We start from the raw sequence: 24,856 nt of genomic DNA on the forward strand, positions 1-24,856 counted from the left end.
GATGCTGCCATGCCACCATTGCTTATGCTTTACATTAGCATATCTGCTTCTCTCCTCCTGGCAACTGTTCTGGTCTCGGGTCAGGTGACAGTGGGCATTCTATGCACAGAGGAAAGACACTGTGGAATACAGAGCTAGAAATGAAATCTCCCCATTTTCCAAGTGAGGTGGACAATGTGCCTTCTACAGGATAAAAGACAGCTAATTAAAAATAAGTTTCTATGGATCTTGAACAAAGTAGAACCAACTTATTTAGCCAACTATTTTAACACAAGGGAAATTCTAAAAGGAATGAAAACTTAAAACCAAAGTTACAAATTTCAATCTATTTTGAACTTTAATTTGTGCATTTGTGGAAACTTATAACTGCAAACCCCCTCTTTCTCAGAATGACGTAAAGGCACACATTTCATTTGGATGCATAGGGTACCATTCTAAAGTATCCGCTCTCCTTACAAAGTGCTTGAGCAGCCAGTACACATACAGTAATAGCAACATCTATTTACACTCTTAAAATTTAAAATCTGGCTAATATATATATTTTTTAAACTACAGAAAAATGAGTGCTTTTTTTTTCAGCATAATTGTGTGACTATACCCTGATCGCTAATTTTTTTAGTGATTGACCTCAATTAAAAAAGTTTTTGTACACTGTATATATAACTCTGTCAGTTTTTAATGCTAAAAGCCCATTTGAAACGCTGCTTTCTGTGCATATTTCAGAACCAACAAAGGTATGCAGACTGTACCTCAAAAGTAGTTAGCGTTTTATTTTCAGATTGTGTTAACACTGTTCAAATTGAAGCTAGACAATTATGCTATTTTTTCTATTGTTCTTTTCCAAGGCAATTAACTGGCATTTAAAGCAACTTACAGCAACATATTGCTCCTCTTTTTAGAAAATTTCTTCCAAAGGATCTTGGGAGAAAAATGGTAATGAATTTGGAAGGTATTATAAACTATCTCTGGACAAATTTAATTATTCTCAGAGTACAGTGACAACAGGCCAATGTATCTCAGCAAGGCTGTCTCAAGCTCAACTCTTCATGTATTTGTGTGCTTTCCTGTTTCTCATTGACTCAGATCTGGACAATTGTAAGAGATGAGCTCACTGTGATTACATGGTTAATTCAAGTGTGGTTAGTGGCCAACTTGCTGTTCCTGAGGTATCATGGCCCTAACATGCTAAGCACAGTGTTATCAATGATATTACTGAACTGAGGGAGAACAATGGAGTGACAGGCAAGAGAAAAACAAAACAAAAACCTAAAAAATTTCCAGCCCAGTGAAGATCATGATTTGCAAAACGGCATATGATGAGAGCGATAAAAAGCCACAAACGGATCCTCTGAGGATGTGTAGAGTATTTGATCAAATTATTTGTGAGACTTTTGAGGTACAGCTTTAGTGTTATAATAACTTTTTATAAAATATAGACTGTTTTATCAAAAATATTTATACATTCTGTTACAATATATTGCTTTTGCCCTCAGTAACTGCCAATATAAAGTCTGGATCCAGCGGCCTAAAATGTACAAATGCACTTAATAGAAATGCTGGAGTTGGAGGTGTCTGCTTGGCCACTGTACAAAAGTGATGATTTGGTGAAATTAAATAATATGCCTACAACACAGAATACATTACAACTTGTACATATACATGTTCACAGCATGTATACCATGATAATCTCTATGGTTTTTTTAACAAAGATAGAGTTCCCTCCTACAGCAGACACAAGAACAAGATGTCTCGGTTGAAATCCGTGTAGAATGCATAGAATGATAAGGGTCCATCGGGCTCTGACTTGGGAAGACCCGACAGAACATCCTCCGTGGGGCCTGGACTTGGGGAGTGCACACAGTCAGCACGGTACCTTGGTCCCGGCTGCCCAGAGCCTGGCTGAGACTGTGAGTGGGCGCTGGCGCTCCTATTGTTCTGCAGCACTGTTAATAAGCACAGCTCGTGTGGCAGGCAGCGCAGCTGGAAGCCGTGAGGCTCTGCTGCATGGTTGGTAACGTTAAGGCAATGAAGTGTTCTCCTGATAAATACAGAAAATTCATCAAACTACACATCAGTACATTCTCATTTTTTTCTTAAAATCAAGCCACCAAGGGTGTACAAACTGCCACAGTTTTTCATATTATAGTGATTTCTTAAAGAATAATTGCCTTAGTCAAACAGAATCATACTTTTTATATGACTAGTAATAGCATCCAAAGCCCTATTTTTTCTTTTGTAAAATACAGTTAAGTGATTAATCTTCCTTCCACTTAAGGCAGGCTAGGGCAAAGATGGGGACTATAAAAGAGTGGTTCCTCTTCTTTTTAAAAATAGAGTATTGATGTAAAAGTATTTATTTGTAATGGATTTCCATGGCCAATGTTCACTCAGCCTAAACTCCGTGAAACTGCTTCCAGTGTTCAGATTTCCGTTGAAAACATTAAGAAGGTATGAACAGTGCTGTAACCACATCTTCATGTGCTTTATATGGCCTCAAAAGCTCCTGGGCACGGAAAGCAAATGAAAGGCTGCTGTTCTCTAGAGGTCTTCTTGTCTGTCAGTCCGCTTGGTCTCCGTGTCCAGAAACTTAACACCAATCAGCAACGTAGTCAAAATCGCGGAACATCTCCTGCTCCTCCTCCAAGAGTATCCTCGGTTCTCGAGGGGGAGTCAGAATAGGTGCTTCTGAGGTAAATTCATCATCAAAGTTACTAACATCTTCCCGTCCTCTAATGGTAGGTACAAATGGTGGCTTTACTTTCTTGTCCAGTAGTGCACTCCAGTCGGTTAGCTAGATCACAAAATATAAATCAGCCAGGTTAGTTTCATGTTCCTAACCACTCAAGCTTCATAAAAAACTTTGAACTTTTACACTTACCCGGAAAAACGGGTGCTTCTTTACATCCTCGGCATCTTTCTCACCAGCTCCCAGGCGCCGCTCAGGATTCCTCCTCAACAGCTAGGAAGTTAAGATGAAAGCAATAAAACATGTGCCACCAACCGTGGTCTCACTACTGTCAAAGATGTAGGACCTTGTGTTTAGATCTGTCTAAAGCATGCAACATCTACACATTAAAAATAGCTTCTAAAATTCAACTGGGAAATTTTCAACAAAAAGCTTAAGTTTAAATTAAAAAAAAAAATTCTTGTTCCTAATTTCTTACCCTTCTCATTATGGAAATGGCTTCTGTAGATAAGAACCTTGGATACCTTACTTCGTCATTTACAATACTGTCAAAAACCTCTTCTTCATCATCACCAGGAAAGGGAGACTAGACGAAATAAGAAGATAATAAGAAGAAATAAGAACTAAATATAAAAGTCTTAGATAGTAAAACATCATATATTCAAAGTTGAACCAAGATTCAGGCAATGATAATGAAATGAAACGAAATGGGGCCTGGAGGTGAGTTCAGTCAGTGCTGGCCCACCTCGTGAAGCCTGGGCTCAACCTCCAAGAACGGTGGACAAGCCTGCCCTCCTCGCCCTTGAAAGCAGACAAATGAGAAGTTCAGGACTAGCCCCTGCTACGCAGTGTAAGCAGCTTGTGCTGTTTCTGGGCTGCATGAGACCACGTTACAAACGAACAAACAAACTCTATAAGAGAAGCTCTGATTCGAGCTGAGCATGGTGGCTCATATCTACTATGCAAGCACTTGGGGACTGAAGTAGGAGGACCACAGTTGAATCCAGGTCAACATGGGCTTCGATGTGAGGCCCTATTTCAACCCTTCCCGCAAGAAATGCAGAGGATGACCCAATGGGACAAAAACAAATAACCAAAACTAAACAAAGTTTAGCCAAACCATACTTTCAACAGTAAAACAAACAAAAAAAGAAACAAGCAAACAAGAAAACCCTGGCTGCCCCTAGAAGTATTGCAGGTCAGGTATAGCTGCTGTTTACATGAACATCAATGGTGGCAGAGAGGAGAGTTCTGACCTATGAAAATCTGAATTATCAGTAGTAGCCTTACATTCTCTGAAAAACAGTGAGCCTAAGATAGTTCTGTGCTGTGCTGGCCCCAGTAGACTGGGAGCCAGCAGGAGACAAGAAGAACCCCGCCTGTCGCAGGAGGAAGCCTGAGTCAGATGATCCTCGAATATGGTGCGGCCTGGGTGAGGAACAAGCACGCACGCACACGTGCACGCACGCAGTTCCAACAGCTCTACCCTGATGCCCAAGACTGGTGCCATGGTGCCTGGACAGGGAGCCAGCTTGAGATGACTGGTCTGGTGATGCATAAGAGTTAAGGCAGGGGTGGGAGAGCGGGCCGACCATGTCCATGATGACCCTTGTCAGAGGTCAAAATACACAAACAGGTGTGTGTGTGTGTGGGGGGGGGTGTCTCACAGGATTCATGAGATGACCCCAGACACTCAGAAGACCCTGGGTTCCTCTAAGAGGAGCAAGCATGTAGTGGAGAAATGAAAGAGAGACAGAACTGAAAATGAGGGTAGTGAGGAATAGTCTGTTACTTGTTGAGGATGCCACATGATGTGGTCCTGGCCTTGTACTTGTCAGCCACGGGGTGACATGGGTGAAGAGAGATGCACTCTACCTCTTACCCCTTGCCACTAACAGCAGGCAGGAGACCTGGCCCAGATTATCATCAGAGCAGGAAAGTTGGAGAGCTGGCTCTGAATGTGAGGTTGTGGGTGAGCAGTCTAAAATGCGTGACTGTGGAAGAGTTGGCTCTGCCTCTTGTCTGCCAGGTGCTGGCATAGATGTCCTCCTTCTCTGCCATCTATGGCAGGGAGGAGAGCTGGACCCCAGTCATGAGAGTGGGAGAACAGACCGTGTCCCTTATCAGCTACAACACTCAGAAAAATAGGCCCTGCCGGCACTTTACTTGGGCATCAGGGTAGAGCTGTTGGAACTGCGTGCGTGCATGTGTGCGTGCATGCTGGTTAGTCTGCCCTGAGGGTGTGAGAGCAGGAAGGCTAGCATGAGGGTGGGACAGCCAGAGTGCTGACCAGACTGGTATCTCTCAGGCCCAGATCTAGGGCTTTGAATTTGCCCAACCCAACATCTACCCTATCGGTGAACTGCTGGAGTGCACGAAGGGGCCACTCCTGTAGATCCAAAACTATAGACTCTCCATGACACAGGGTAATAACAGGTTATCCTAGAGAAGTCCAAGTGAGCTTCCAGTATTAACAGAGCAGCAGAAGCCAGAGGCCTTGTATCAGACCAACGAGTCATTGCAAGGAACATTTGCCAGCAAAGAAGTGTATACAAAAGGGTATACTGTGGGACACACTGTGACATGCTACACAGATTCCACAATAAGATTTTTGTTTGTCTGTTGAGGAGGAGGTTGCAAGGGTGGAGGGAGGGGATAAAGGGAAGGAGAAGATGAGTTGGACTGGGGTGCACAATGTAAAATTCTCAAAGAACCAATAAAAGTTAAAAAAATAAACATTATCATTGAAGCTTCAATAATACTATAAAACTATAATGCAGACCAGTGGGTATTAATTCGTTTCCTAATTACCTTCCTGTGGAGGCACTAAAGATAAATGGAATTAAAAGGCAACTATAATGGAATAGCAATACCTTCTGGGTGTGTTTAAAACTCAACAATTAGAAGCCTTTTTTAAAGCTATGAAGCAGGGACTTCTGTGCTTATTTGTTAAGCCAGTAGCTTGAACAGAAGAAGTCAAAGTTCAACAAGATTTACGACAGTACCTTTTGCATATCATTTCTAACATAGAACGTTTGTTGGGGATGTGAGGTCAGGTTTGAAACAGGGTCTTGCTATATAGTTCTGGGTGTCCTGATCACTGTGTAGACCAGGCTGGCCTCAAATTCACAAAGATCCACCTGCCTGTTCCTGAATGCTGGGAATAAAGGTGTGCACCGCTGTTCTAGGCAGAAAGTAAATTATAAGAAAGTACCTCCTTTTGGATCAGAATTAAATCTTAGACTTACTTAAATGAAACATATAAAAATATGGCAACAGAAACATTTCTTTTCAAAACTGGAATAGAGAGAGTTTAAGTATGCCACAGCCTCCAGCAATAGTATCAGGAGTTTTCTGACACCTGAGAAAGTAGGACCAATCTATATATTAAGGCTAAATCAATTTTTTTCCATTTCAAATACCTATAGCAGCTTTTCTAAATAGAGGTGTGAAATTCAGTCTGGATCTCATGTCTTAAGAAAATAAATGAGGTGGGATGGACTTCACCTCTGATCCTAAAGTACAAGTACATGGTTTAGAAACAGGTTCTAAAAATGTCAAGAACAAAAATTCACAACCCCACCTCACAAGTGCTCTGTGACATATTAACCACTCTGTAACTATTAAAGTAGATGCAAATAAAAGGAGCTAATATTTATGAAGCACAACACTCTTTAATGAGTCATTCCTCTCCTCCTTTTCTAGAGATTCTAGTCCAATTTCACACACGGAAAAGGCTGTCCATTGGAGAGAACTGTTCATTATGGCTAAATACCAGTAAGCAACACAGAGGCTAAAACTTTAGAACCATATGACACTAAGTATACGTCCATTCCCTCATCCAGCTCTAAATGACTCGTGAGCTGTATATACATGGAAGGTGGCTGGCAGTGGGAAACTCCAGAATGATCAATCATTTCCAAGAAAGTTGTCTTGTATCTCCAGATAAATCCCTCTCAAGAAAGGTTTCAACTGCCTTGTCAAAAAATGTACTCATTCTAAATTCCATTCCTATTATACTTCTTAGCAATTCAGAAAACATGTATTGGGCCCCTTATCATTTTCACTGACTTCCTGTTTCACAAACTGTAGAAACTTCTATTATAATTCAGTTATCCTCAAAAATGACTTTTGTTAATATACAGAAAATGGGGTAAGTGTTGATGGCCAATTCTGCTCTGTTGTTTAAACAGTGGGTTGTAAAAGTTTTTTGGTTTGTTTTTCAAGACAGCGTTTCTCTATGTAACAGACCTAGTTGACTTGGAATTTACTTTGTAGACAAAGCTGGCCTTGAAATCAGATATTTGGTCACCTCTGCCTTCCAAATGCTGGGATTAACGGAGCATGCCACAATACCGAGGTTGTACAAGTATTTTAGTTACGTATAAGTGGGCCTGTCTGGGATAAGTCTACTTGAGTACAGATGCCTATGGAGTTACAGGTGCTTGTGAGTTCTCATAACGGGGTGTTGGGAATTTAACTGGGGTCCTCTGCAACCATAATACGTACTCAACTGCTGAACCATCTCTCCAACACTGCTGTTGTTTTTGAAGACCATACTTATTTCTGATAAATGTACAGCACACTTTTCTTTATAGATTCAAATTTATTGATTAATTGATTGACTGATTGTATATTGATTCAATGAGAAGGTGTTTTTGCCAGATTGGTCTTAAATTCCTATTCCTCCTGTCTCAGCCCCCAAAAGAGGCAGGAATACAAGCTTATACCACCATACCTGCCTATAGGATATAATTTTATTAGTCTCATGTATTCCCTACAAAATATCAGTTATATGAAAAATCACAAAACATAACTACCTATACCACTTAAATACAAGAAGCTATTTGAGGACATTCATAATTCAATCCATCCATTATATAAAAATTTAAACTAGGCTAGTAAAGATATTGTAGAAACACAGCCAATCATTAGAACACTATGAATATTTATAAAACTGAGTTCCCACTCATGTACAAGACACATGTACATATCTTTATAAAAATGATGTGCTTTATCCTCCAATCATCTTCTATCTCTTCAATCTCCTATTTCTTGCTGCTTACCTCTCCGACGAGCATTTCATATATAAGTACGCCAAGGCCCCACCAATCTACAGCCCTTGTGTACGACGTTTCTGTTAATACTTCTGGGGCAAGAAATTCAGGAGTACCACAAAATGTGCTTGTCCTATCTCCATACCCCATTCCTGAAGAAGTTAAATTCAAGTATTAGCAAAGAAAAAAACCTTAGCATGAAAATTAGAAGGTGTGCTTAGGAAAAAAAACTGACATTGCCAAATATAGTGATAAAACTCGAGCATCCGAGACTTAGCAAATTTGTTTTACCTATCAAATTACTGACTCATTAAACATCCACTAATACTAATATATCTAAGAACAGTGTTTATGTAGTACGGAAACAGATAATAATAAGCAACAGAATAAAGTTACTAGTGTACAAAGAAGAAAGGATATATTGGTTATAACATTCAGGATAAAGAGAAGAAAGTCTTATAACATTCATCTTTATATCTTCTCCTGTGATCTTTGATTTGAACTGTCATATTTAATTCTGAATGTATAGAAAACAATCTGAGATAGTTACACCTATTCTTTCTAATGTAAAATGTTGACAGCTCTATGCCTGGTGAAGTCACTAGGCACGAGCACATCGTTCTGTACAGTCCCAATCAACAAGCTGGTACTTAGCGCCTCCTTAAAGTACTGGCAGACCGTCAGCCATACGGAGAGAGGCTGACTCTCATACTGTAGTGTCTGGAAGCAGCACGTATTTATATCCACAGGACAAAATCTTAATGTGGTTACTGGTACATATATAAGCAATCCAAATGTTGTAGTGGAATAAAATAAAAAATACATTGTTTTCATACACAAATTTGAAAACTACCAAAGTACAAAGGAACAACGATCTATTAGAAAAGGAATTTACAGAGCTCAATTACCTTCTTTGCAAAGACCAAAGTCAGCAATCTTCACGAAGCCTTCTGTATCCAGCAACAGGTTATCCAACTTCAAGTCTCTGCTCAAGACGAAAGCATGGAAATAAGTCCGTAAACCATAACATAAACACAGTTTCCATTTCAAGAAGAGCACAACTTTGTCTTCTAAGAAATGTTTTTTTCCAAGTTATAGCTTGAGATGCTCTCATTTTTCTTCCTTTTGTGTAGCACTATAATTTCTCTCTTGTTATATAGATGAGAATATATATTTTAAACGCATTTTTATCTCTTTAGATATAGAATCAGATTAAGTAGTTTTTATTCAAGTTAAAATTTTATTTAGGGTAATTAGACTTAAGCACAGTTTGAATATGTCTACACACATGAAAGAATTTAAGCTAATGTTTGTATGTAGTTTGTTGAGACAGCATTTTTCTATGTAGCCCTGGCTGTCCTGGAGCTCACTTTTGTAGAGCAGGATGGCCTCTAACTCAAGAGATCCACCTTCTTTGTCTCCAAAGTGCTAGGATTAAAGATGTGCTTCACTGTTCCTGGTCAAGATTGAACTTTTAAGAGTGTAATTTAAAATAAACAGAAAGCTAATCAATTACAAATGAAACTAGCTTAAAATATTTTTTAATAAGTAAACATAACTATGAGGAAATATACTTTAAAAACACTTAGAATAATCCAGTATTACAGACTCCTTACTCTGACCACCTTCATCACAGTGAGGTTGGTTTCCAGTATCGTGCAATGCAGTGCTGTGGAAGGAGAGCAGCCCCACTCAATGTGTGCAGGACCAGATGCTGGCAGGAGCTGCTCTTCAGTAAGCAGCAGCATCCAGACAGAAATGGGCTAGACCACCAATACAGCTTTCCAGTTAAGGTGATGGCAACCTGTTCTTATGTATTTTTATCTTATTGTGCTGGACAAACATTGCCCACATCATCACTGCTCTACCATAGACTGAAGGAGTAGCATGGTACTTCATATTCTAGCACAATCTGCTTTTCTTTCTGTGGTAAACTGGTCTATAGAACTGTGTGCAGGAGACGGTTAAATGTAACCAACTAGATGAATGCTACTGGTGCACTGTATCCCCACAGGCCAACTCATACCTTCACTATTTCAATTAGAAGATGAACAGAGAGCCACAAACCAAGAACTCCATCACACAATTTGCATGTTGGAGTAGGATTCACTTATCACATGTAGGAGAAAACTAAAAAGTTTAAGTACAGAAGATCCCTGTTAGTTATCTTGAATTCTAATTCACATGTAGGAAAACAAGAAAAATAGGTTTTCCATCTGCACCCACAGCTGAACTTGTGCCATGGCTCTCGGTACCCATATCCCCCCTGGGGAGATCATCTCCCAGGAGTGCTGACACGCCTGAGAACACAGGTAAGACCTCGATATCTGCTCAGAGGGACCTGCCTGGAGCCCTCAGGACACAAGAACCAAGGAGCTGTCTAGGACAGAATCCTTCCTGCTTCTGTCTGCAGCTTGCAGCTGACCTGTGTAACAACTCTGTACCCAAATCCCGCGGGGAGACAGCTGGTCTTCCAAGAGTGCTGACACACAGGTTACAGGAGCATAAAGCCACTGTCAGAGACATCAAGAACAGCTAACACCAGAGATACTGAGATGGCAAGAGGCAAGGGTAAGACCTAAGGAACAGAAACCAAGGTCACTGGCATCAGCAGCAGCCAGTTCTCCCACCAGAGCAAGTCCTGGATAACACAACACACCGGGACAGTAAGATTCTGATTGAAAATCACATTTCATGATGATGTTAGAAGACTTTAAGAAAGACATAAATAATTCCCTTAAATAAGTACAGGACAACACAGGTAAACAGGTAGAATTTCTTAAAGAACACAAAAATCCCTTAAATAATTACAGGAAAACAAAACCAAATAGGTGAAGGAACTGAACAAAACCATCCAGGATCTTAAAACAGAAATAGAAACAATAAAGAAATCACAAAGAAAGACAAGCCTGGAGATAGAGAACCTAGGAAAGAGATCAGGAGTCACAGATGTAAGCATCACAAACAGAATACAGGTGATAAAAGAGAGATTCTCAGGGGCGGAAGATACCATAGAATTGACACAACTGTCAAAGAAAATGCAAAATGCAAAAAGCTCCTAACCCCAAACAACCAGGAAATCCAGGACTCAATGAGAAGATCAAACCTAAGGATAATAGGGATAGAAGAGAGTGAGGACTCCCAACTTAAAGGGCCAGTAAATATTTTTCAACAAAATCATAGAAGAAAACTTCCCTGACCTAAAGAAAGAGATGCCCACGCACATACTAAAAGCCTATAGAACTCCAAATAGATTGGATCAGAAAAGAAATTCCAACCGTCACATAATAGTCAAAACACCAAATGCACAAAACAAAGAATATTAAAAGCAGTAAGGGAAATAGGTCAAGTAACATATAAAGGCAGACCTATCAGAATTACACCAGACTTCTCACAAGAGACTATGAAAGCCAGAAGATCCTGGACAGATGTCATACAGACCCTAAGAGAACACAAATGCCAGCACAGGTTACTGTATCCTGCAAAACTCTCAATTAACATAGATGGAGAAACCAAGATATTCCATGACAAAACCAAATTTACACAATATCTTTCCATAAATCCAGCCCTACAAAGGATAATAGATGGAAAACTCCAACACAAGAAAACTACATACTAGAAGAAGCAAGAAAGTAATCTTCTTTCAACTAACCCATAAGAAGATAGCCACGCAAATATAATTTCACCACTATCAACTAAAATAACAGAAAGCAACAACCATTGATTCCTAATATCAACATCAATGGACTCCATTCTCCAATACAAAGACATAGACTAACAGACTGGATACATAAATAGGACCCAGCATTTTGCTGCACAGAGGGAACTCACCTCAGTGATAAAGAAAAACACTTCCTCAAAGTAAATGGCTGGGAAAAATTTTTTCCAAGCAAACAGTCCCAAGAAACAAGCTGGAGTAGCCATTCTAATATCAAATAAAATCAACTTTAAACAAAAACTCAAAGGAAAAATCCATGAAGATGGATTCTGAATGCAAGGGCCCCCACATTCCTTTTAAAAAAAAAAAACTTTTCTAAAGTTCAAAGCACACATTGCACCTAACACAATAAGAGTGGGAGACTAGACACAGTGAAACTAACAGAAATTATGAATCAAATGGATTTAACAGATATTCACAGAACATTTCATCCTAAAACAAAAGGATATACCTTCTTCTCAGCACCTCATGTACCTTCTCCAAAATTGACCATATAATTGGTCACAAAACAGGCCTCAACAGATACAAGAAGATTGAAATAATCCCATGCATCCTATCAGACTTAGGCTGTATAACAACAAAAATGACAGAAAGCCCACATGTATATGGAAGCTGAACAATGCTCTACTCAATGACAACTTGGTCAAAGAAGAAATAAGATAGAAATTAAAGACTTTTTTAGAATTTAATGAAAACAAAGGCACAACATACCCGAACTTACGGGACACGACAAAAGTGGTGCTAAGAGGAAAACTCATAGCTCTGAGTGCTTCCAAAGAAAAACAGGAGAGAGCATACACTAGCAGGTTAACAGCACACCTAAAAGCTCTAGAACTAAATGTAGCAAATACACCCAGGAGTAGAAGGCAGGAAATAACTCAGGGCTGATATCAACCACGTGGAAACAAAAAGAACTATACAAAAACTGATAATAACAGGAGCTGGTTCTTTGAGAATCTCAACAAGATAGATAAACTGTTGGTATTGGTACAGAGACGGGAAGATAGATCAGTGTAATAGAATTGAAGACCCAGAAATGAGCCCACAGACCTATACTCACTTGGTCTTTGACAAAGGAGCCAAAATATCCAGTGGAAAAAAGACAGCATTTTTAACAAATGATGCTGTTTCAAATGATGGTCAGAATGTACAAGAATGCAAATCAATCCATTCTTATTGCCCTGTACAAGGCTCAAGTCCCAAGTGGCTGAAGGACTAGATAAAGTGAAATCAATAGAAGAAAAAGTGGGGAAGAGCCTTGAACACATGGGCACAGGGGAAAATTTCCTAAACAGAACACCAATCGCTTATGCTCTAAAATCAAGAATTGATAAAGGGAACTTTCTGACACTGTCATTAGGACAAAATGGCAGCTAACAGGTTGGGAAAAGATCTTTACCAATCCTACATCTGATAGAGGGCTAATATCCAACATACAAAGAACTCAGGAAGTTAGACTCCGGAAAAATCAAATAGCCATATTAAAAATGGGGTACAGAGCTAAGCATAGAATTCTTAGCTGAGGAATATGGAATGGCCGAGAAGCACTTAAAGAAATGTTCAACATCCTCAGTCATCAGGGAAATGCAAGTCATAACAACCTAAGATTCCACCTCACACCATTCAGAATGGCTAAGATTAAAAACTCAGGTGACAGCAGATGTTGGTGAGGATGTGGAGAAAGAGGGACACTCTTCCATTGTTGATGGGATTGCAAGCTGGTACAACCACTGTGGAAATCAGTCTGTCAGTTCCTCAGAAAAGTGGACATAGTACTACCTGAGGACCCAGATATATCACTCCTGGGAATATACCCAAAAGATGTTCCAACATATAACAAGGACACATGCTCCACTATGTTCACAGCAGCCTTATTAATAATAGCCAGAAGCTGGGAAGAACCCAGATGTCCTTCAACAGCAGAATGGATACAGAAAATGCGGTAATTTACACAATGGAGTACTATTCAGCCATTAAAAACAATGACTTCATGAAAATGACAGGCAAATGGACTGAACTAGAAAATATCATTCTGAGTGAGGTCACCCCATCCCAAAAGAACACACACATGGTATGCACTCACTGGTAAGTGGATATTAGCCCCAAATCTTGGAATACTCAAGCTATAATTCACAGACCATAAGAAGCTCAAGAAGAAGCAAGACCAAAGTGTGGATGCTTCAGTACTTCATAGAAGGGGGAACAAAAATACCCATAGGAGGAAATACGAAGAGAGTGTGGAGCAGAGACTGAAAAGAAAGGCCATCCAGAGACTGCCCCACCTGGAGATCCAGCCCACATACAGACACCAAACCCAGACACTACTGCAGATGCCAAGAAGTACTTGCTGACAGCAACCTGATGTAGCTGTCTCCTGAGAGGCTCTGCCAGAGCATGACGAACACAGAGGTGAATGCTGGCAGCCAACCATTGAAATGAGAACAGGGTCCTCAATGAAGGAGTTAGAAAAAGGACTGACGGAGCTGACAGGGTTTGCAACCCCATAGGAAGAACAGTAATATCAACCAACCAGACCCCCCAGAGCTCCCCAGGACTAAACCACTAACCAAAGAGTACACATGGAGGGACCCATGCCTCCAGCCACATATGTAGCAGAGGATGGCATTGTCAGACATCAATGGGAGGAGAGGCCCTTGCCCTTGGTCCTGTTAAGGTTCGATGCCCAGTCTAGGGGAATGTCAGGGTGGGGAGGTGGGATGGAGTAGGTGGGTGGGTCAGGGAGCACCCTCATGGAGGCAGGGGGAGGGGAGATGGGATGAGTGGTTTCTGGAGCGAAAACTGGGAAAGGGATAACATTTTAAATGTAAATAAAAAAATCCAGTAAAAGAAAAATATACTTACCTATAAACAATTTTGTGTTCATGTAAATATTGCAATCCAAGAACTACACATGCTGCATAAAATCTGTTGAAAGAATTAAATCAAATGTATAATAAACTTCATTGCTCTTGAACTGTTTTACACTTCTATGAATAATTTCATGGTTAAGTCCTAAAATATGTATTTATTCCTACTATCTACAATATATTGTGCTATTGGAATGAATTTTACAATGAAGGGATGTATAGCAATAGCACTGAATGGGATCCATTTGGCTGAGTAGATTCACTGAGGGCCCAAGAGGACTTGTGGTGTGTGACAGAGACGGAGAGAAAGGGTGGCAGAGCAGCAGCTTTGTCAGCAAATGCGGCCTGGCCTGTGAGAGAGAGAAGAGTGCCGTGGACGCTGCTCATGGGACCCCAGTGCAGACTCTGCTCTAGCTCATGCCCAGGATGGAGTCGTGGAAGAGGAGCAGGATACAAAGCTTAACAGAGGGGTTTTGGTTTTGTTTTGTTTGGGTTTTTTTGTTTTCTGTTTATTTTGTTTTCTGTTTATTTGTTTTCTGTTTGTTTTTTTTTGTTTTCTGTTTGGTTTATTTGTTTTCTGTTATTTCTTTAAAATGAAAACCAAACGTACAAAACAAAAAGTGCTTTTTATTTTGTATGTTTTATGGTATATTTTAATACAATTTTTTTCGATAATGGTACTATGTAGTTCAGGCTGGCCTAAAGTCAGGATCTTCCTGTGACCATCTGAATAGAGGGTCTGACTTTGCCTTCCACCTTAAAATTTTTAAAGTACCTACAGAGCCCCTCCTCCATCTTCTGCCTTCTATGGGCACTCTGTGCATGTAGTGCAGACATACATGTAGGTACTCACACAGAAAATAAAGAAAAAACGTTTAAGTACTAAATACCCAATTTGCTTTTAAAATACTTTACTGTGCATTAGGAGTAATTCTGGCTTTCCTATCTGCAGACTGAAGGCTGTAAAACTATGGCTGTACACACCTCCAATGCTTGCATGGAGCATCAAATGTGTGAGAGGGAACTGCCTTATGAACGCCAGTTGACAAAGAGAACCAAGAAGGCACCCTGCAGTCTAGCTTCAACAACACAGAAGAGAAGCTTGCTACTTAAGATGAGGAGGTCTGCAAGAGTAGCAGTCCTGGAAAATGGTAGAGACACAGAGAGGAGAAGCAACTTGAGATGCTAGTTGAGATGTTTTTATGAGCCTCAGAAATGGAAAATTTGGTCCAGAGCTGGGTACTAGAAATGGCTGCATGATTAGGGAAGAATGGGGTAAATATGTAATCTTGCTAAGTCTTAGCATGGAGGATATATATAGGAGAACGTTCCTAGGTTTCCTGCATGTAAAAGGTATGAAATTAGGAAAATAGTACTTCTTACTGGGTCTCTGTTTCAATAGGGAAGAAGAAAGGATCTAAACGTCACAGTTTTTTTTTTTTTATTCCAGAAAACCTGGAGCTGTGAAGAGTGAGACGGATCCTAACACTCACACAGCTCTGGGTTCAGAGAAGACGTCAGTGTGGATGTGCATCATCAGGTCCCCACCAGCAGCGTACTCCATCACAAAGCAAACATGCTCTTTGGTTTGGAAACATGCAAACAGGTTCACTAGGAAAGGATGCCGGACACTGTTCACAGTCTCAAAAATTCTTTTTTCACACATCAAGCTGTAAGAAAAAACAATAACCAAAACTTGAAATAAACTTTTAAACTTTTATGAATTTAAAAATTATAAAAACATTTTTTGAAATATTATAAGAAATGTTCTATTTCATATATAATGGTAACTGAAAATATATTAATAAACATTAAAAATATGTACAGCGAAACTTAAAGATTATGCAAATTCATGAATATATACACCTGGTACAAATGGGGCTAGTAATTATAGTTAGTGTAAATTATATTACATTACTGTAAGCGTAAATTTATAAAAATATAATTACTAGTTATAATAGTTATTTTATTACTAGTTATTATAGGTATTTACTTATTGAAACCCAGTACGTAAATAAAGTTCGTGACCATGGTAATTTCAAGGACAGCATTTATAATTCATTAGTTTGAGTATTCAAATTTTTAGCTCATAAAATGGGATGCTGAGAGATGCTTATATACTTATAAAAATTTAATCCAGAAGAATGACTGGAAAACAAAGAGAATTCTACAACATGTTTCAAAAGGAAACCCTTTGAGAACCACACAATTTTCTGTGCTATCATAAAAATGCCTGTAGCAATCTCTGTAACATCAGGATGGATTCTTAAAAGGAACATGGCAGAAATCTCTGAATTTGGAACATTTTTGTTGCCTAAACAGCAAAAGCAAAACAATTTTCCTTCTCCCGAAAGTATTTAATAGATTAATTTTACTTAAAACTCAAAGTAAAAGTATGTCAAGTATTATTCAAATGAAGCTTGAATTAGTTTATTAACTTTTAGTACCTGATCAAAATAGGGACCAGTAGATAAACCTTGTTAAGAAATAATATAAATTTCCAATACTAAGCAAACTTCATTTCTATTGAAACAGGTTAAAAAAGGATACTCTTTTTAAAAAAGCTTTAATACTTTTATTTGAAAATGAAGAAGTCACAGTCAATGCACTGTCTCAGTGGGCAGCCAGCTGCCAATGCCTGGGACATAAAGGTTTACAACACCATGGACTTCCTACACCTCCCTGGGTACGCCCACACATTATTATGGTCATCATCATAAAGTATTCTTAAATGCTTATACTTTGATTTTTGTTGTTCTACACAATATGGAAGCATCCCAATGTCAAGGTAAACTACTGCTATTAGAAACACATTTCCTTTTGGGCATTTTTAAAAAATGGTAAACTGTCAGACATATATCTTTAATCATAGCACTCGGGACACAGAACCAGCCAAATCCCTGTAAGCTGGAGGACAGCCTGGTTTATACAGTGAGTTATTCCACGACAGCCAGGGCTATGTAGAGACCTGTCTCAAAAAAACGCAAATAACAAACCAACCCACCAACAAACCCCAACCTGCCCCTCACGAAAGATAAAGTATTTTCTCTCAGTACATTATTAATGACTAGAAAATTTAAAATATACAACGATTCAACCTTATTCATACTTTAATATTTCTAATTACATTCATGTATTTTTTTGTGCATTTGAATATGTGTGTTGGTACATGTCCTGCTGCATACATATATGTAGTCATCAGAGGGCAACTTGTGAGAGCTGGTTGTCTCCTTCTGCAATGTCCCAAGGATAAACTCAGGTTTTCAGTTGCCAGATATGGGGCACGCACTTTTACCTACTGAGCCATCTTGTCAACTCCTCAAACTTTAAATGCTGTATCCTGCAATTGCTATAGAACAGTATAAATCCAATTTCTTAAAACGCACACATGCGCACGCACACACACACACACGCACGCACGCACGCACGCACGCACACACACACATACCCAGCCCTAGATTTATCAGTATATAATGATATTTTTCTAATAAACTGCTGACTATAATGTTTATTTTAAGGTTAAACATATCTAGTCTTCTTTATTAAAAATGCTTTTTTATGTCTTATTTCCCTAAGTGACCGGTTTTGTTCAGAGCTCAGTCACTAAAAAGATATTAAAGAATAATGTTTATATCAATTTTTAAAAGAAATAAATGAATATCTTAGTAGAAAATCAAACTGTTAATAAAACTAAAGTTTTAGGATTGATCACCATATAACCTGAAAAGCTTTGTCCTGTAACGCGCGCACGCACACAAACACACACCCCAAAACACCCAAACAACTTCTGGTTCTACTGTTATATTTAATGGTTCTACTATTCTATTTAATGTCACTTGATAAGAGCCAGCGTGAGCAGTTACAACAGTGCCCGTGATGGAAGAGGTGGGTAAGTGTCAGGACAGTGGTAGGAAAATTAGGTGATAAAACTGGGTGTGACGAATTACTTTAGTTTTCATCTATAATTTATGTATAATTTAAAGAAACTAACTTGTAATTTATTGTAATCTATGCAAAATGGCATGTTTCAAAGTAAAATATTATAAAAATAATATAACCTAGACTACAGAACAAATTTAGAGAGGGGTGATCAATGGAATGGGGGTTAGGGGGGAACAACTGAATACCTGTAGTCTCTGTACATGTAGGCAGGACAAATGCAAGCTACAGGCCAGCCTAGGCCACATAGAATCTTTGTCCTCCCCAAAACAGCAGCAGCAACAACAACAACAACAACAACGAAAAGAGTAACATGGAATAACAAAGATCTCAATGGAATTATTACAAGGATAAACTATAAATATAAAGGATTTTGCTAGTTATAACTAGCTTATTTTCTAGCCATACTTTCAAGTTATATATCATTTAAGATATATAGTGGCCTTTAAAAAAAGACTGATTGATTGATTGATTGATTGATTGATTGATTGACTTATATGTACGCCTTCGTGAGGGCGCTGGATCCCTCAGAACTGAAGTTACAGACAACTGTGAGCTGGCCTGTGGGTGCTGCAACTGAACCCAGCCCTGTGGAGAGCAGCTGGTGCTCTGAGCCTGAGTCAGCTCCCCAGCTCCAACAGGAGTACTGTTTGAACGGATTCTTCTCATGAGGTCTTCTAGACATGGTAACATTTTAAAATTACCTTTCTTTGTACTACCTTCCCTAAATTTCTCCAAGAGTGTGCTTTACTTAGCATTTCTGAACCCCCTCTTAGTTTTCATATGTGAGCTCTGTTTCCATGATATCTAAAACTAGAAAAGTTTAAAACTGAAATAAATTGGGTCACTTTATTTAAAGCTAGGTTCAATTTCACCAGCAATGATGGCCTAGAATCTGGCTCTGGTTCTAGCCTCTGACCTTTGGATTAGGATTACTCTTCTTGAGTTAATTAGAAAGCATCTTTTTGCAACAATCTGGTTCAACATAGTAACAATGAAGGAAAAATCTATATATACCATCAGGATAACACAATAGGATAGACTAAATACACTTTAATGTCTGAAATGCTTGAGGCCAGAGCTGTTTCTGATCACAGATAAAAAGACATAGCATTGCAATGGGTCACAGGTCTCAATATAAAATTTATCAGTTTTAAATGTACCATATATCAAAAATCTAAAAGTAATTTTACAATAATATTTTAAATAATTGTGTATGAAATATTTCTGAACACTAAATGATAGATTTTGGCATCACACCTTCAGTTAAAAAAAGTTTAGATTTTGAGCATTTCAGGTTTTAGATTTTTCTTTAGATTATGGATGCTCATAATATAACTAGTTTCTTATTGTTTCAGGAAATAAATGAGTTCTATTTTTCAAAAAGATACAGTTATCATTTTTCAGGCATAGGTGTGAACTTCTATGAGTTTATGTGCACTATGTGTGTCCAGAGGCTGGTGGGAGTTAGGAGAGTCAGACTCCTGAAACATGTGTTACTGGCAGAGCTGCTTGAGGTAGGAGGTGGTAACCAAACCTGGATCCTCTGGAAGACAAACAAGTGTTCTTCCCAGCTGAGCCATCTGTCCAGTCTCTGCAGGTGTACTTTCCATAAAGATTCTTAGTGGTCTAAAATAAGTACTACTAAGTTATCACATGAAAGCATTTCTGATAAACATGTCATTTTCATAAAATAAGTCCACATATATGTGTATGAATCATATTAAAATATATTCTTGAATGTGAATCTTTTATTTCTAAAGTCCTTGCATTTTAATAGCCATATAAACATGTATCCATGATAATTTCCATTATTAAACTCTTTGGAAGGTAAGGCTCTATACTAAAAAATATGATTTTAAAAGCACAAAGTAGCGAACTGAAGAAATGGCTCAGTCATTAAGAGCATTGGTTTTCTCCCAAGAGACTCAGGTTCAATTCTTGCTACCCATGGCAGTGCACCAAAAACTCACACACGATGATAATAGTAATGAAAATGGAATGTAAGCCGGGATTTAGGATGCACACCTTTGAACCCAGAACTAGTAGGACAAAGGGAGGTGGATCTCTGTGAGTCCAAGGCCAGGGACAGTGAGTTCCAGGACAGAACTGTGTAGAGAGACCCTGACTGGAAAAAACAAACAAACAAGCAAGCAAACAAACAAATACAAAGGAAAAAGAAAAGGATGGATTTTAAGGAGAAAAAACATAAAGGGAGGTCTAGCAAGATGGCTCAACAGGAAAAAGCGCTTGTTAAGAAAGTCAACAACTTGATTTGACCCCCAGGACTCACATGCTCATAAGCTGTCCCTGGTCTCAACATGTATGCCATATGCCTCTACATGTGTGCACATATATATAGTAAACACTGTAATTTTCATTTTAATTTTATTTTTTACTTATTCACTTTACATCCTACCACTGCTCCCTTCCCAGTCATCCCCTCCAACAAACCTTTCTGCAGTAACTATAACTTCTATCACATAGAAGGGAAAATTCATAGATATATTTCAAATAGCAGACTATATTAACCATTGAGTTACTTGTGGATTATCAGGACATAGCATTTAATCAGCTTCACAGGCTAAATGTGATTAGTTTTACTAAGTAAGTCACAAATCAGTAACAATTCTATTTTAATATTTTATAAACATTGTAACCTTTTAAAATATAATGGAATTAGTTTAAACATTTCCCTGTCTTTACTTGGTATCAACAAACCTGGCTTAAGGGAAAGAAGTGACTGAAAAGAGAAACACCATTTAATTAATGTCTGTTTATATTTTGCCATATAGATAAATTTAGCATCATCCAATATTTCTAGGAACTCAGATCTCTGCTATCTACTCTCTTAATCTCTAACCACAAGGAAAAACTTCAGTTTAAAAACTGACCTGTCTACTTCATCTCGTGCCACAATGTCCCCTTTCTTTAAGGCTTTTATTGCAAACATTTCATTTGTGTGTTTATATTCTGCCAACAGCACCTGAAATAAGAATAAAATAATTGAGTTCTATTAGAATTTCTAATCTATATGTATTCCTAAAGTGCTGACAGATTACCTTTCCAAAGTGTCCTCTCCCCAAGACAGCACAGCACCTGAAGTCTTGTAGATTAAACTGAAACCTCTGTTGAGATCTGTAACAGCAATGATTAAAAGTGAGGCAATCAAGCTTCAGTGAGGCAGAAGACATAGTCAATAAGACAAATCGGCAATCTACAGATTGGGAAAAAAAAAATCTTCACTAACCTCATATCCGAGAGAGGGCTAATATCCAAAATATATAAAGAACTCAAGAAGCTAAACACCAAAAGAACAAATGACCCTATTAAAAACTGGGATATAGAACTAAACCAAGAATTCATAACAGAGGACTCTTGAATGGATAACAAGCACCTAAAGACATGTTCAAAGTCCTTAGTGAACAGAGAAATGTAAATCAAAATGACCCTGAGATTCTACCTCACACCAATCAGAATGGCTAAGATCAAAACCTCAGGTGATAACACATGTTGGCGAGGATGTGAAAAGGAACACTCCCTCATTGTTGGTGGGATTGCAAACTGATAAAATCATACTGGAAATCAATTTGGAGGTTCCTCAGAAAACTGGAAATAGATCTACCTAAAGACCCAGCAATATCACTCTTGGGAATATACCCCAAAGATGCCCCACCATGCCACTATGTTCATAGCAGCCTTATTTATGATAGCCAGAAGGTGGAAAGAACCCCTATGTCCCACGACAGAAGAATGGATACAGAAAATGTAGCCATAGCTATTAAGAACAAGGACATCCTGAGTTTTGCAGGCAAATGGATGGAACTAGAAAATATCATCCTGAGTGAGGTAACTCAGATTCAAAAGGACAAGCATGGTATGTACTCACTAATAAGAGGATATTAGCCAAAAAAGAAGAAAAAAACAGTACAGAATCCCCAAGATACAGTCACAGAACTCAAAAAGGTCAACAAGCTCAAGGGCACAATTGAGGATCCCTCAGTTCCACTTTAGAGGGTGAAGAAAGCAACCACAAGAGGGGAGCAAAGGAGGCATGGGAGGAGAGGGGAATATGATCTGGTATTGGGTGGGGAGGAAAAGGACTGAAGCCTGAGGGCCAGCAGAAAGAATGGAAACAGGTGAGCGGTCTCAATTAGCCTGGACTCCTGAGATCCCTCAGACTCTGGATCACCAGCCAGACAGCATGAGATGAAGCCTCCAACACAAATATAGCAGAGGACTCCAGGGTCTGGGTTTAGTCAGAGAAGATGCACCTAACCCTCAAGAGACTGGAGGCCCCAGGGAGTTTAGAGGTCTGGTGGGGTGGGTGGGGTGGTGACATCCTCATGGGGACAGGGGTGGTGGGAGGAGATATGGGATATGGAACAGTTGGAGGGTAGACTCGGAGGAGAATAAAATCTAGAGTGTAAAATCAAGTAAATAAATAAATAAAAATAAAAAAATGAGGCGATCAATTCAACTACAGACACCGGCCCAGGGCAGCAAAGCACTGTGACCACGCATCCCTCACCTCTTGTCCTCAAGTTCTCCAACACTCCAACAGCTTCGACTTGAGTCAGGAATGTTAAGCTCATATTCAGATTTGGATTTTGGACGCATGTTATTTCTGTCATTCTCAATATCGAAAACAGTTTCTGAACCCTGTAAAATATCAAGTGCTCATTAAACTAGGACACTTCAGTAAATACATTATTTAATAAAAGTCAGAAGCATTTGAGAAAAAGTTTCAGATTGGCTCATTTGTTCTTCTTGTTAAACAATCAAACAAACAAACAGCTCCCCACCCCACCCCCGGCACACCATCTTCTAATGTATGCAATCCATTGCATTCCTTTTGGCCTCTGAGAACAGAGGCTAAAGGTAACAGTGTTCCAACAGGAAAAAAGGGACTAACTCCTATCAATTTCATCTACCTGAGAAAATTTACTCATAAATTAGAAAAAGAACAAAAAAAACATAAACACATACTGTTTAGCCACTATAATGGTCTTATTTTAAGAAAAAATTGTACAAGGAATGTTTAGAGTGCCTTGCCTGTCCAGGTATATCCAAAACTCTCAATTCAGAAGAGTCATCTATCTCTCCAAGGGAAGAAGCACGTGGTGGGGCTGGAGGAGCTTCAGGTTCAAGATCAAAGTCCAATTTGGTTACTGTAGAATCACTTATAGAAGACAAAGCAATTTACTGAAACTGAAATAAAGTCTTTATTTTTAAGAAGCTGCAAAATAAAAGCAAACTAACTTATTTTAAACAAGGAGCAATAGTTTTGCAATTCTACTTAGAAAGACTGGGACTGAACACAACCATTGTAACACATGTTAGACATCATAGCAATGGCTATGTAAAATATACTCAAGCCTTCTAAGACAAGTACCTGGCTGGAGGTGCGAGTTCAGGAGTGCGTGCATCCACCACTGGCACTGTAGCGGGCACAGGAGTCTGAGGGCTGAACGTGCCAGAATGATTTACTGTGGGAATAGCTCGTCTCACTAGCCTTCCCCAAGTGGCAATATTAATATTCATTTGAGGGGCTCTGAGAAATGTTTTGCCTGTAGACATAGTGAATAACGAAAGCATGATAAGTAATTTCTTTATACATTACTGAAAGCCATAATTTAAAAAATTCATAATTCATCAGTTTATAATTTATGAAGAACAAATATGATTTGTAACTTAAAATCTAGTTTTAAACTATTTTGTTTTCTAGTAAAGACTAGTGTAAATAGCACAAATAGTTTTTAAAAATAGATTGAGTTTGAATTTTTCCTTAACTCTAGTATTACATGTGGTTAAAGTTTAAGTCACCTGTGATAATGAACAATAGGACTTAGTGATATATGAGTTTGCTTCAAACCAGCTAGGAAAGCAGAGTGGATGGGAAATGATAAGACAGTTGTGAATTGATTGTTTCTGAAATTCAGTGAGGAACTCAGGCATAGTGGTGCATGCCCATAATCCAAGCACTTGGGACAGAGGCAAGGGGATTATTTTAAGATCATCCTTAAAGAGAGCAGAATTTGAGGTCACATAGACTTCTAGACGGTCTAAAAACAAAGCAAAGACATGGAGTAATGGATTCGGTTATTCCACTTAAGGGTGTGTTTAAATCCTTCTTTAAAAATTGTTAGAAGTGAACAACTGAGAAGAAAGAAACCACAATTACTTTCAAAATGATAGTTGGATTTTTCTATAAATAAAATGTTATGCGTCATCCTTAGTAATTACCTTGTTGTTTTGAAAAAATTTTCTTTTGTCTTTGGAGTTTTGGTCGTCTTTCAATAACTGGATTAAAAAAAGTAACCTGCAATAAAGGAAATACACTGTATTGACTATGGCTCACATAATCTATTAGATCCCTAAGCTGGAGAACGTAAAGGCATTTTAGCTACAATCAGCCCAACCCCTCCACTGACCAGATGAGAGCACAGACCTAAAGAGGAGTTTCCTCAAGGCCCTTATGTAGCAGAGCAGTCAAGGGACATATCTGTCGCTCAGCCTGACACTCTTGCCACATCTACATCATGCTGCCAACACACACAATTTCTACTGTAGTGATGCACATTACATA

At 38.8% G+C, this 24,856-nt stretch overlaps 1 protein-coding gene across 2 annotated transcripts in view; it reads right to left on the reverse strand.

The window, feature by feature from the left end:
- Positions 1–303: 303 nt before the first annotated feature.
- Positions 304–24,856, reverse strand: part of Pkn2 (protein kinase N2) — a 105,303-nt gene continuing 80,750 nt past the window's right edge. Inside the window, 13 exon segments of one of the 2 annotated variants that reach the window (NM_001105755.2) lie at positions 304–2,791; positions 2,879–2,959; positions 3,165–3,272; positions 7,753–7,895; positions 8,652–8,728; positions 14,324–14,386; positions 15,822–15,998; positions 21,162–21,253; positions 21,330–21,405; positions 22,799–22,929; positions 23,323–23,449; positions 23,663–23,837; positions 24,514–24,589. In NM_001105755.2, coding sequence (NP_001099225.2) covers positions 2,588–2,791; positions 2,879–2,959; positions 3,165–3,272; positions 7,753–7,895; positions 8,652–8,728; positions 14,324–14,386; positions 15,822–15,998; positions 21,162–21,253; positions 21,330–21,405; positions 22,799–22,929; positions 23,323–23,449; positions 23,663–23,837; positions 24,514–24,589 — 1,530 coding nt within the window. In that variant the 3' untranslated portion in view covers positions 304–2,587. 2 annotated transcript variants of the gene reach the window in all.

This window comes from Rattus norvegicus, chromosome 2 (genome assembly GCF_021556685.1).
Source record: "Rattus norvegicus strain SHRSP/BbbUtx chromosome 2, alternate assembly SHRSP_T2T, whole genome shotgun sequence".
Taxonomy (NCBI): Eukaryota; Metazoa; Chordata; class Mammalia; order Rodentia; family Muridae; genus Rattus; species Rattus norvegicus.